The sequence below is a fragment of the Callospermophilus lateralis genome, chromosome 17 (assembly GCF_048772815.1).
Source record: "Callospermophilus lateralis isolate mCalLat2 chromosome 17, mCalLat2.hap1, whole genome shotgun sequence".
Lineage (NCBI taxonomy): Eukaryota > Metazoa > Chordata > Mammalia > Rodentia > Sciuridae > Callospermophilus > Callospermophilus lateralis.
The window spans coordinates 62,904,386-62,918,772 of NC_135321.1; the positions used below are offsets into that span (position 1 = coordinate 62,904,386).

A 14,387-nucleotide genomic window follows, 5' to 3' on the forward strand; every position below is an offset into this window, starting at 1 on the left:
TACTTGGTCAGCTTCATTGTTCTGGAGACTCCCTGGAGGCAGAACATCATGACAGAGATCACATATTGGAGTAATCCTGCTCACCTCATGGCAGCTGGGAAGTAGACAGCATGATGCCAGGATCCCAATATCCTCCTCAAGGGCATGTCCACAATCATGCAACCTCCTTCCAGCAGGACCCATCACCTACTGTTTCATCACCTCTCAATATTGCCAGAGGCTGATGAGGAAATATTTATAGACCTTTGTGGATATTTAAGATCCAAATCACAACACATATTTCTTTCTATACTTCCTACATCAGAATGCATATGCCTAACACTGCATGCTGGTATTTGGAATTCACAGCTGTGACTTAAGCAAGGTCAAACTGGGTCTCACATGTGGACTGGTGTGAATGATACAGAGATATGGGATTCTGACTGCATTCTGGCAGTGAATGAACACTTTGGTTGTTATCTCTTTGGGAGGCGTAAGCACATTTCATGAAAGGGTGGAAGAGAAAGCCAACTACAAGTGGTAGTAGTTCAGTTTATCAGTCGGTTCTCTGCTTCTCAGGCACATATCATAACTGTCTTTCCTGAAGTTCTCTGAAAATTGTTTCAGCCAAACTTAATTTTCTGCTTGTCCACCCTGGGACATGCTGCATTCTATAAGGAAGATTATTCAATGTTACTGTAATAGTTAATTCCATGTACTGATTTGGCTAGGCACAAATACCCAGCAGTTTGGGCCAAACACCAGTTAAAAGTTACTGTGAAAGTTTTTGTTTTGGGCGTGGGGTGGGAATTCGTATATCCACTCAGTGGACTTTGATTAAAACAGATTACCTTCCACTGTCGGGGGTCTCATCTACTTCATACATATATGGCCCCAGGAAGCAGACATCAATTGCCATGTCCCTTAAATACATCTACTAACAGACACCTAAATATTTTTCCACTTCACAACTATTGCTACTACTTCAAGACAAATACACACACACACACACACACACACCTGAGGTGGGGTAGTTAATACAAACTCAATACACAAGTAACTCTCCATAGGTTTCTCATCTTCATATACAAGCTCACACACTCCCAAATATGAAGAAATAACTCTGTCTTCCAAAATGCAGAAGCCTGCCATCTGCACACCACACAATGAATATATTCATCCGACTGCTCCACAAAATTAGTAACCGACCAGCCTTCACACACTCAACTACATGTGCATGGGTAATGAAAATAAAATTTATTCAAAATCCCTTGTACCAAAACATGATGTCCAGAATGTACAAATATCCCTCCTCCATTTCCCAACTATAATAATCACATTGCAAGTGCAGAGAAAACTACCCAAATGCCTTCCTTAACATAGCCCATATGCAAACACATGTGTATCCAAACTCCCCAGGGTGTTTTCGTGGGAAAACTATATATATACAAGACCACCACAAGTAAAATATTACAAAAACCAGAGCTGACTTTCCCTTGATCTCCCATATCCACACAGAACAAGAAGATGACCATCACCACTTCATCTGACCCACACTTCTGAACACATACCACATTCTCGTCAGGCAGTCGAAACAGAGCAAGATCCAAATTATGAATGCACATCAACACATTAGGGACCCCACCACCCCATCAAAGGAACAGTGAAAACAACCAGAGCCCTCTGAACTCCTACTAACCCTCCAGGACCAGCGCAGTGTCTCATGTTCTTACCCAAACAACCACCCCGTGATCTCATGCCCATCAAAACGGAAGGAAAACTTCCTGGCACCCAGAAATATCCACAGGGGCCCCCAAAAGCCCTGCAACGCATACGTGAGACCATATCATCAACTTCACTGCCGCCATACACAAGCACCACAAATTAATAAGACAACATGACTCTCTTTATTGCACAGGACTTGTGGTCACCCGGTTCTCCCATCATCATTTAGGTGCTCTGTCCAGACGAGCTCCACAACAGCCCACCTACGATGGCCTGTCAATCACGGGTGACTACAGCAGACTCAACACACTTGGCTCAGTGTGTTCACTTCTGCAAAGTTGCTAAGGACAGGGAAATGAGCCTCCTTCAGCTAACAACCGGATGCCAGGTGACAGTGTCCTCAACATTCACAGGTTTCAGGCGGAACAAGAAGATGACAGTCACCACTTTGTCAGACACCTACAGGAGCCTCAGACCTGCTGACCAGGACTGCGCTTCTCAGGCACCAAACAGGTGCCCTGGAGCCGGGTTTCACACAGGCTGCAAGGGACATGGATGGAGGATGCTTCGACGTGGGCGCCGCACTGGCCATCCCACCCCTCACTGCCAGGCCTGCTGCAAGCGGCCTGCATCCCTGGGGAGGCAAGGCCGGGCCTGTGCTGCCTGGCAAGGCGCAGGGGCCAGAGGAATGGGCAGGGACACAGTGGGAACGGAAGAGTTTCGCGGGTCCAGTACCTAGAGGCTTATGGGACTGAGTCTGGACGCCGCCATGGGAGCCCAGCTGGCCCTTGGGAACCCGCTGTCTGTGCTCGCGCCTGTGCCTTTCCCAGCAGGAGCCCCAATGGACGTTGGAGCCTTTGCATGGCAGCCTGTGCGCGTGCCCTTCCAACCAAGCATGTGCTCAGGCGCGAGGGATGCAGGAGGGACACCCATGGCCCTGCAGGAGGAAGAAATGGGCAGGGAAGCCTGCAAGGTGTCTCCAGCAAGAAGGCTCCCCATAAAGAGCGTCTGGGCTGGTCCTTCTTTCAGTGGGAGCACCTGAAATGACAAAGTGATCTTCGCAGTTACAAACTGCTCATGCCTACAGTAGAGACCACCCTGCTGCAGTCCTTGGAAGCTAAGGAAGCTCTCTACCCTGTGCTCCTTCCCATGGCCAGTTTGCACAAATTGAATTTGACTAGTGTTATCATATGAGCACCTGTGGTATAGCAGTTTGAAGCAGTGCAAACTGATTGCATGGGTAAGGGCTGAAGCTCAGTTGCAAAGCACTGACCGAGAGTAAACAAGGCCCTGAATTCGACCTTGGTTTAGCAAATAAAATTTGCTTTGAAAAATCTGGTCTCCAGCATTCATTACAGTGTATGATTATTTTTTAAAAAATTTAAAAAACCTGTGGAATGAGAACAGAGTTTTTCTGCACTGCATATTTTATATCACTGCTTCAAAAGAAATAACAAGGGAAGAAAGAATGGAAGAAGCTTCTTTTTAGTGCCTGAATATCATGGTTTGCCCTGCTCCTGCCATTTATTGAAAAGACTTATAATAAGGTGTTAATATTTCATGAACACTGAACTGTGTGTTTTGCAAGCCAGGGATGGGAGAAAAAAAAATCATCACCAACAAAAACAACAAGAAAAAAACACTTTATACATAAAACACAATCCATACCCCACAGTTTTTTAGAGTATTGACTGTGTATACTGGTGATTTTGTGGCTCATGAGAGCCATGGTTCACTGGTCCTGCCCATCATTGGAAGCAAAGACAATTTGGTTGTTGAAAGAGAGGGTCACCTGTCAAACCCCTCTCCTGTGGATTTTAGAAACTACTTCAAAATGACCTGGAGGCACACAACATTGTGTCACCCCTGAATTGCCTGAAGGGAACTCAAAGTTCTTCTATACCTATTAGAGCTCTCCCTGGAATGTCTGCCCATCCCCCCCCCCACCCAGGCCAGCTGTTCTTAGCCCCTCCCCCACTACAGAATGTCTGGATCCAACATTCCACTGTGGTTTACATTTAAACTTTGGCCAGCTTGGCTCAGTTGGACCCTGAGCATCTGTTACAGACAGGTCACTCTCTGGGTCCTGTACTGACGTTTCCCACTGTGGAGACTGTGAGACACTGTGTCAGCTGTCCTGCCTGGCCTTCAGAAGGAGGTGAGCCTGGACAGTCAGGGGTCTGTTATCTGAGGGCAGTCACCCCAAAAACCCTTGGGAGTAAGATGGAGCACTTACCCTGTGGTCAACTGATTGAACAGAAGTAAGGGAAGGAAAGAGCCTTAGATAATACACTTGAAATGGCCCAGGAAGCCCTGGGAAGACTGATACTGCTCATGGGGAGGAGGGCTCCTAAGACCCAGGTCCAGACTAATCCGGGGAAGTACACTGGGTCAGCAGAAAGGAGAGAGGCCACGGGATTGATTCCTTGTAGAATGGACACAGGTCACTGCATGGTTTTTTCGGCAGTTACAGATGGGGTTCCAGTGAGGCCTTCCTGGAGTCAAGATGCTGAGCCCTGTGTCCATTCTTCAGACACATGGAAGCTGCCTGGGATATCATTCTGAGGGGACTGACTGGGAGTCTCAGATCATAAGTGGGCAGGGGTAAGAAGTGTTCTTAGTTAGAAAACTGCCCAATGGGGATCTCAATGACCACAGATGCAGTGCGATATAGTCTCTGTGGGTGAGGCTACAGGGCACTCCAACTGCCATAGCCCAGGGTCCCTCACAGACTTCCTGCCCAGGAAAACTTCTCCTTCCATTCAGACAGCAGGTGTCATTGATTCCAGAAGGGCAGGGAACCCAGGAAACCTTAGCCAACATAGATTTGGGCCTCTGGGGGATCTTCTGAATCGTTATCACTTTCACACTCTGTGTGTGTAGCCTCAGCTCATTGTTTTCAAGACAACACAGAAGACTTTTGCTTATCTTCATGGTTTGGTTGGTACTCCATGATAAGGGAGCACATGTGGGGTGTTCTTCATTTTCCAGGATCACGTTTGAAGATGACTGGGTTCTTTTGAAGACAGGAAGGAGAATAGCACACAGTTAGGAAGGGGCTCTACTCATATTGTCATTGGAACTTAGGCAGCTGTCCCGATGGATACATGCAAGTGTTGAAGTGTGGTACACCTCCCATTCTTTGACCTCACTCAGCATAATGTCCTGGTGAACAGGAATGTGCTCCCAACAACTTGCTACAGGTAGCAGCTGGTGCAGGCCTGAGTCTCTGGGACACTTTCCTTCCCATTATTAGGAGTGCAAAGGAAAAGGACATCAGAATGGCTCTAATTCCCAGGCCCAATAAAAGAATGACCAGTGTCTGTGAAAACCTCTGGAAAACCCCAATCCTCACCATCCCATCAACTTCATAAACCTCAGTAACCTTTGCTGGTCAGCCCTGGAGAGGATCTCCGGGACTCAGTGTCTATCACATAGACCTCTTCCCTGGGAAAGGAGCTCCCTGTATTATGGCAGCAACCAGTGAGCACTAGGATCACAGATGGCCAGGATCTGTCCCCCATTCGTGTTTGGTGTGGGAAGTGCTGGGAGAAGCACCCACATGCTGGGCAGGATGTGCTCCTGGGTGAACTACAGAATTCCTCAGCCTCTAGCTAGGCAGAGATCTCAATCAGGTGTTTCTTGTTTGTGTGTGGATGCCTAGGAATAAAGTGGAGGGGTATATAAGGAGTATTAGCAAAAGGAAGGCTGAGGAGGTGATGGGGGAATAGGTTTAGAACCTGTCACCTTCACAAGTGACCCTAAAGTCCCTGCATCTGCCCTGGAGAAGTTCCCTTTCCTGTTGGTGAGAATGAGGAGGAGCATGGTGCCACTGAATAGAGTCAAGTTGATCCATTTCTAGGGAGTCACCTAGGAGGCCAATGGAGTGTCTGCAAAGGATGCACAAGGGGCCTCTCAGAATCAGAAAAAGCTGAGGTGTCACAGTCAACTGGGAATCCTGGTGTACTGAAAATGAGATTTCTCTGGGTAGAACTATGACTAAAGGAACGGAGCAAGAAATTCACTCAGGGACATTTGCAAACTGCACAATTTCCCTGCCCAAGGGCCCTGAGCTGTGAGCATTTGTTCGCAGATTTCCACTGAGTAAGAAACTGGGGGTCCTCAATCCTGCTGTCATTTTCCCTCCCCCATTCTCCGCTTTGCTTTGCCTCCACAGCATCTGCATCGCGGAGACCAGGCATGAACTTCAATCCTGGTGCCCACATGTCTGCATTCAGGGGCCTACCCTTTCTTCCAGCTGCCCCTGTGCCAACACACCAGCCATTCTGGGAGTTGCCCCTGGCACCAAGGGTGACTGCACCTATCTCCCAGGGTAACCCTCTAGTGCTGTCCACTTACCCTGGACAGTCATATGTGCCAGGGCTGTCCACCTCTGGAAAACATGGGCCACAACTGAGGCCAGTGGGGCCTCCTCATATTCACAACATTATCCACACTCAGACACCCCTCAACTGGAGGGCCCCAGGGGCCTTCTGTGGGGGTGTGGAGCATCCTGCTCCATTCCTCACAGCACCTTCTGCCCTGAGGACCACTGTACCTGCCTCAGACAGTGGAGGGATTCAAAACTATGGGATCCACTGGCACCTGGGCCTTCGCCCTCCAGCACCACGACCATTTGCCCAGATGGCCCCCATCATGTTCCCAATGAATGCACGCCAATGGCCAGGTACAGTGTACGGGGAGGGCACACTACCCACCTTCCCAGCTGCAGTGCCACTAGATGACTCCAGCAGACCTCCCAGCGTGTATGAGAACTTCCGGCGCTGGCAGCGCTTCAAGACCCTGGTCCGCAGGCACCTTCCTCAGACTCCTGATGTGGAAGCACTTTCCTGCTTCCTCATGTGAGTGTTCTCCTCAGGCTCCCCCTTGAGCTCTGTCAGGAGGAAAAGCATGGGTTGGAAAGAGGAGGCTGGGATGTAGGGGAACTGGACGAAAGGTCCTGAGGGTGAGGGGACAAGCTGAGACCAGGGAATGAAACGTGCCTTATGTCCGGTGCCTATCACAGCCCTGTGAGTGCAGGCAATTTTTGTCTCCAATGATCATCACCATCACATGGAGGACTCAAGGTCAGAGGAGGTTCCTGGGGGTAATGTGGGCCAGGAATCGAAGTTGGCTGTCTGACTCCATGCCTCCCCCAGTCATTTCACCTTCCACCATAGACCTGATTGTTCTCAGCACCAGGGACATCCCAACCACAAGTGGGTTTAGTGGTGCTGGCTCCAACACAGAAATCTATGGCTCCCCATACACATTGTCATGAACTCCTGATCAGGACCCTCTGGTGATGTCACACTCGAGGGGAAGCTGTCTTTGGATACTGCATTGGCATGTTCAACTTTGCCCCAGTTTGTAACTGCGCCCAGGCCATTCTGTGCCCTGTCTTCAGTCAGCCTGGGCCACCATGATGCTATGGAAAATTTGTGAAAAAACAAAAAGGCATTCCTTTCTCACAGTTCGTTAGTCAGGATTCCCAGGTAAAGGGTAACTGACCTAAAATCCCATGATTGCTCTCTCTTCTCCTTGCTTGAAAAGACAGCTGGCTCACCTGTGTCCTCACAGTGTCTCCTCCTTCTCCCAGAAGAACACTAATGCCCTCATGAGGCGCCACCCTCAGGATCTCATCTAACCTTCTAAGCACTAAATGCAGTGTCCAGATACCATTCCATTGGGAGTTAGGGCTTCAACAGGTGAATGTTGGGGGATAAAAACATTCATCACATAGTACACCTCAATGATATTTGAGGAATCCAATCACAATCATGCTGGTCAATGCAGCCCTTGGTGTTCAAGTTTTGTATAAGTATCCTGGAGTCCCAATGTCAATACTTTGAGTTGAACACCATGGGGTAAATAAAACAAAGGTAGGAGATTGTGCTGTTGGTCTACTGATAAAGGAGGGTGACCTTGTGGACACTGATCCTGATGAATTCCAGCCCAGTGCTTCGGTCTCTGTCCCGACGAGAGCCCACCATGACCATGGAAGAGGGCCTGAGGAAGGGTTTGCAGGAATGGCAGCGCACCAGCAACTTTGATCGGATGGTCTTCTATGAGACTGCAGAAAAGTGAGCCAGTTTTCAAGGCCCAGAGCCTACTGATGGGGGATCATGGTTTGCACAGCAAGGTCTGGTACAGACTGTCACCTACCTATGTTTTGGCTCCGAGGCATCTAGCTCTCCAAATAGCGGCTCCTTCTAGCTTGAGGCCTGGGCATTCTCTCGGCAACAATCCCAGAAACTCCAGGCTCCATACTCTTGATTCCAACTCTGCCTTGAGGTTCAGGGTCAGGATGGGGAGGAGGTACCAGCCCAGCCAGAGGGTCTGCTGCTGCTTTGCTGGCTCTGCAGAGGGGAAAAGTTGCACTAGATTCACTCGGGCCACCTGCCTGGGAACTGGTACCTCTTTCTAGAGTGAGGTCCATTATAACTCATCAAAGTGGCCACTACTTCAACCTGATGTTCCAGAAGAGGGTGGTGGTGGGGAGTGCATTGTCAGGGCCAGCCACCACCTCAGGTGCCCCCAGGACATGTCTCTGGTCCTTACTGCCTTTGCTCTATGTAATCCCAGTCTTTCTAACAAGGGAAGGGAAGAACCCACCCTCCTTGGAAGAAACCCAATGTTCTCAGCTTAGCTTTCACTTCCACATGACCCTGCCTGTAATTTGGTCTCCCAGGTGATCCTTTCAGGGCCCAAGGTCCCAGCCTCGGTACCCCTGAATTGGGTCAGGACCTCTGGTGTTCCCTGATATAAATCACATCCCTGACCAGTTTCTACAACTAAACTGATGATGTGGTTCCTCCTGGCAGAAACAGGAGAGAGCCAGAACAAGGATCAGCTAGGGGCCCTGCCTGGGTCCCTCAGATCTGATTCCCTTAAGGTGCTAGTTGATGTAGTGTTTCCCGAGAACTGTAGTTCTTCCTCTGTAGCAGCTCCCTCCTGTCACTGGCCGGACCTACTCCAGGACGCAACTCCACATTCCTGCCACTAGCTCCTGACTGGTAGCTTAGAATACTCCATCGCCTAGAATCCCACACCAGCACCTGCCTGGTATGGCTAACCTGATTCTCAGCTCAGCCTGTGCCTGCCTTACCCAAATCCCATCAAGGTTCATGGAGTTTGAGGCTGCAGAGGAGATGGAGGATCCAAGGATGCAGTTGTCAGGGGTCTTCCAGTGCCGACCTCCTCCTGCAACTCCGAGGCTGGAAATCCAAAGGCCTCCAGTCCCTGAGGCTGTCCAACAGCCAGGTAGGGTACCCACATTCACACAGTAGTCCATGATAGTGTCCAAACAGTGAAAAAGGCCAAGGCAAGTTGTTGTCCCAAATAAGAACTTTTCCTTCAGTATTGGAGATTCACTCTTACAAGAAAAAAAGCCCCTAACACCTGAGGTCCCTGCCACCCAGCTATGAACTGTGTATTGACTGGGCCAAGTACAGATCTCCTTTCTCTCCTTGTCTATCCAAAGAAACAACACAAGATCTGCCTGGGACTTGGGTCCTGGTAGGGTAGAGTGCATGCAATACCAGTCACTACAAATGTCCTCCCACTTGACTCTCCTAGATGTTGCATCTGGTGCACTATTATATCCCTCGGTTCCTGGGTCAGGTTGTCCTCATGCATGGCATACCAGGTTAGGTCCCCTGAACCCCTGAACCCTGCCTACTACCAAGTGTTTGGGATGAACATGGAATCCTCATTCACACACCACTCTGGTCCTCCCTGTCCTAGTGTGCACCTCCAGAAAGACCAACACTAAGGTATGGTCTGCCCGCTCATTAGCGGCCAAAACCAAGGCACCAGAGACCAAGGTGCCTGAGACAAAGGCACGCAAGTCCAAGGCACGCAAGAACAAGGTGGCCAAGACCAAAGGGCCTGAGAAAAAGGCGCCCGACGAGATCCCACCTGAAGCCATCCAAGAGTACATGGACATCATGGATGAGCTATTCGGGCCTACAAACTTTGCCACGTGGGAGCCCTCCTACTTGTCTACAGAAGAGCTTGCGGCAAACTTGGGAGAGGAAGGACTAGAGCAACAGGATGATTTATACCCAGATCCAAGTCTCATGAGCTATGTTGATGAGAACTTTGTCAACAAGGTGAGCTGGGCTTACAATCTTGGTGTATACAAGGTTTTGGCACTCATGGAATTGAGTTTTCTGGCTTAGAATCTCAGATTTATTTTGTGCATGTGTCTGTGTGTTAGAGAGAGAGAGAGAGAGACAGAGAGAGAGAGAGAGAGAGAGAGAGAGAGAGAGAAAGAGACAGAGAGAGAGAGAGAGAGAATGTGCATGCACACGTGTGCACTCATACATGGGTGTAGCTGGCACTTGGGATATAACAACCCCATGGTGCAAATGAGCATGGGATTATTATTGCTTCCTCTTTCTCCTAGAAGTCCTCCTGACTTGGGGCCATTTCCTCCCAAGGTCACTCACACTCTCTTCCTTCTCATCCCAGGCAGAGAATATAATTCATCCTCGCTTCCTGCAAGAAATGCTTTCCTCCAAACCATATATAAATATCTTGGCCCTAACAAAAGAACTGGAGCAGCAGGAAGGACTCACTACTGACCAGGTAGAAAGCAGAAGGAAGGTCTCCCAGTAGACCAGGGGTAGGTGATACAGAAGAGAGGCATGGACACCTGATAAAGAAGTGCAGGGACACCAGGAATAACAGTGGTTGGGAAGAAACAAGAGGTAGACAAGAAGAAAAGGGCACCAGGTAGAACAAGGAGATAGAGACAAGAGGTTTACCAGGGTTTCAGAACAGACACCAAGGCACAGAGCAATATATGGCAGACTAGGAGACAAAGGGACACAAGTATACAGGAAAGGGAGTTACCACAGGTGGAGAGGGGAGCAAGGGATAGCAGGTAGATGAGGAAGGCACAGGACCTTACTCATGTGGCCCACAGGATGTTATCATTATCCTGTCTGTGATGGCTCCCTGGGTGAGTCTGTTCCAGGATACAGGATGTAGGATGGGAAAAAAAAGGAAGGAGACATGAGAGCCATGAAAGGGTTCAGGATATCAAGCAGAAAGGAAGCCCAGGAGTGTGGCCAGCAGACACTCAGTGTGTTTTTATGAGACCAAGATGAGTAACAGATCCACTTCCCACTGAAATATGATTGTCCTGATCCCTGTGGCCCATTTCATGCATGAAGAAGAGTTGGCCAGTGCCCATATCCTCCTTCAGCTTGTGAAGAAGCACCTTTGCAGGTGCCTCAAGGTCATAATATGTCCCAACAGGACACAAGAACTTCCGAGGCAGCTGCAAAACACGGTGCAGAGAAGCGGAAACATCACACTGATCAAGGGGCCAGCATGGAGGACTGGTCCACAGAGGTGGCTTCCCAGGTCATGAAGAGGAGCAGGACCATCGAGCCAGAGTTGCTGGGTTCAAAGGACACTGCTATCCTCCAAGGCTGTCACGGGTCTTCTTCATTGGGGACCATTCACTCCAACCATCCTCCCCCAAACCGCAGATCCTCCTCCTCAAACCTGGGGAACAAAAGTGTAGTGGGTCCCAGAAAAGCCACTTCTTCTGGGCGGCCACATAAGACAGCCAATAGCTGCAGTGTGGACGAGGACCTCCAAAGCCTGGATTTCCTCCTTATCTCCCAGCACCGCCTGCTGCCCTGGGAACTGTCCCAGAGCCAGGCCCCTCCAATAGAAACCCTGTGCTCAGGAGATCAAGCAATCCAGGCCCCATCTCCCCAGAGAGGACTCCTCAGCTCCCACCCTCCTCCAGGTGCCATGTCCATGAAGAGTGCTCTCACTGGACGCACATGCTTCATGAAAAACACACCCTGCACTGGGCCTCCTCTCCAGGTCACTGGAGGGCAAGATGTGGATCTGGAGCTGGCTAAAACCTCACAGCCTCTGAAGAGGAAGTGCACATCATCAGGCAACCTAAAGGAGAAGAGGCCCTGAGGACAGTCCTGTTGACCAGTGGCCTCTGGGGTGTCTGCCCCTCAGGCAAGATCTCACCTTGCTTCATTCTGTTTTGGAAGGTCCAAAGGTTCTTCATCACATAGGACAGTTCCTGTGGGTTCTCAGAAAAATGAAGGGAGTGGGAGGGTATAGTAAATGTAGAAAGAGGGTAGGGGGAGGTACTGAGAGGGGAGGGTCACAATGTTCAATCCTGGGTGGGAAGCTGTACCTTGTTTGACTGTAACTGGGAATAAAGGCACTTTGGTAGGAAAAAAATCTGCAGCTTCTGCCTTCTGCCATGTTTTCTGTGCACCCAAATGCAGTGAGAATTGAGAGGTGATAACTGGGGTTGCTAGGACCCAGGGTGTACAAGTGTCCGTCTATTGGGTCTTGTTTCCAGATTTAGATGAGTCCTCCCCCTAATCCTGAGAGAAAACAGACAAGATTCCAAAACCCAACTCATCACCCCGTGGGAAATGCCTCTCTTGGTTTAGGGGATCTTCTCTGTGTATCCCTCCATGATCTTTGGCTGTTAAACATCTCCCTTACCAATCATCTGAGGGCCTGCTATGAAGAGAAATAACAATGAGGCAAAGCACATCTCCCTTGGTATTCACAGTTCTGAGGTCTGAGGAGGAACTGGTGGCTCTCAGATCTTAGTGTTACTAGTTCTGAGATTGAATGTCAGGGACCCTCAGCTCCTAGTGATCGAAACTGCCATGTTGCCTTCATGGGATCAGTAGCCAGCCACTTCCATCAGTTCCCTGGAGATCATCTGACAACTGCACCTAGCAGTGCCTGCAGTTCTCCACTGCTTTTGATTTAAAAGGTGAACTCAGGCATGCACAGTGTCCTTCCAAGATACCCATAGTATGTCTGCTTAGGCATGGTTAGGGCAGGGGCTCCTTGCACTCCACACTAAGGACCATTGAAGGGTCCCAAAGGGTTGAGTCCTGTTGAGCACTGCAGATTGGAGTCATCTGGGGAGGACCTGCTATGGAAGCAAAACACTCTGAGTGACTGTGAGGCATTTGTGGCAGCCAAGGCCACCACAGACAGGGGCACAATTTTTATCAATTTATTGAGAACATTGGGCCCTTCTGTCTCATTTAGATGGAGAGCTGCTTTTGAGCCTTCAAGCCCCTGTGCAATTAAATAAATTCTAGAAATAAGCCTGGGAACAATTTTTTTCCTAGACAGCTTCTTTCTCCACTCCAGAATGATGATGAACAATATTATTCAACTGATCCCCAGTATGGCTGTGGTCTTCCTGTGTAGGCTTCCTGATGAGAAGACAAGGCCGACCTTTATACCTCTCCCCCCTACAGTTCTGACCGCAACTCACTAGGGACCCAGCAGGCTGCAAGTCCTGACTTCATCCCAAGACAGACCCACCCCCCACTCATGCAGTGCTCTGACCCTCCCATATGTAGTATTGGCCCCACCCTGACCCCAGCCTGACCAATACTGAGTGTGACTGGCCCAAATGTAATGTAATCAAGTTCTCCTACAAATCAATGAGGAAAAAAGAAGGCTACACATCACATGGTTTGCCAATCAACAAAATGTGGAAGTTTACCAAAGAGAATACTTAAATAGCAAGAAGCCCAAATTTTAGTGCCATTTGTGAGATGAAGAAATGGGGTGACTTCAGACATGCACAAAAGTGATTGGAAGTGAAGTCGTTTGTGGTCTGTCATGTGCAATCAAACTCCATGGTTCTTCATAGGGCCCAGGTTCCATGCCATCAGTATCAGGGTCACAAATTTTTATCAAGTACCTATTGACAACTTTGAGCCCCCCTGTCTCAGTTGGATAGAGACCTGCTTTTGAGCCTTCAGGCCCCTCTGACATTAATAAGGTTTCTAGAAGTAAGCCTGGAAATAGTGTTTCTGAAGACTACTGAGTGATGCTGGAGAGTGGGGATGGATGGAAAAGTGTGGCATGGAGAAAGGAGGCTGGGATGTAGGGAAACTAGAGGGAACATCCTGAGGGTGAAGGGATAAGCTGAGACACCTACATTACCAACCCAGTTCATCACACCAGGGGAGGAAATGGGCCTTACCTCTGGTGCCCATCACAATTCTGTGAGTGCAGCAATCTTGGTGCTCAATGAGCATCACCATCACTCAGGGGATGTAAGGTCACAGGAGGTTCCTGGAAGTAATGTGAGCCAGGATTTAGAATTGGTTCTCTGACTCCATATGATTGTCCCTCTCTCAGTATTTTCACATTCTTGCATTGATCTGATTGTTCATGGCAGACAACATCACAGCTAGTGTCGGAGATACGGGGGGAGGCACCAGTATAGATCTCTCTGGACACCCAACCACATTGTTCCGAGGAATTTCTGTTTAGGATATTGAGGTGGTGCAGAATATATGAGTGAGTACTCATTCCATTTGAATCCTCCGTGGACATGTACATCATTGTCTCAGGCTTTAACTCTGCTCCCAGGGCACTCTGTACTCTGTCTCACTCAAATAAGGCTGCCATATGTACTGCTAGAGAATGGGAAGTTGAAACCACAGGCATTCATCTCTCACACTTCTGAATTTGGGAAACCCCAGAAAGATGGTGTAAGATTTAATGTCCAGTGAGTTTTCCTCTCCAGGCTTGAGAAAATGGCTACCTTGCCTGTGACCTCCTAGGGCTAAGAGAGCTTTAGCATCCCTTCCTTTTTCTAGAAGGGCACTAGTACTATCATAGGAAATCTACCCTGATGACATCAT

General features: G+C 49.1%; 1 protein-coding gene across 1 annotated transcript; it reads left to right on the forward strand.

The window, feature by feature from the left end:
• Positions 1-2,473: 2,473 nt before the first annotated feature.
• Positions 2,474-11,655, forward strand: LOC143638115 (NUT family member 2D-like). The gene is made up of 6 exons (XM_077105626.1): positions 2,474-2,720; positions 5,882-6,518; positions 7,659-7,787; positions 8,828-8,967; positions 9,451-9,818; positions 10,972-11,655. Exons 1-6 carry the CDS (start codon positions 2,474-2,476, stop codon positions 11,653-11,655), a joined length of 2,205 nt encoding a protein of 734 aa, XP_076961741.1.
• The last annotated feature ends 2,732 nt before the right edge of the window (positions 11,656-14,387 follow it).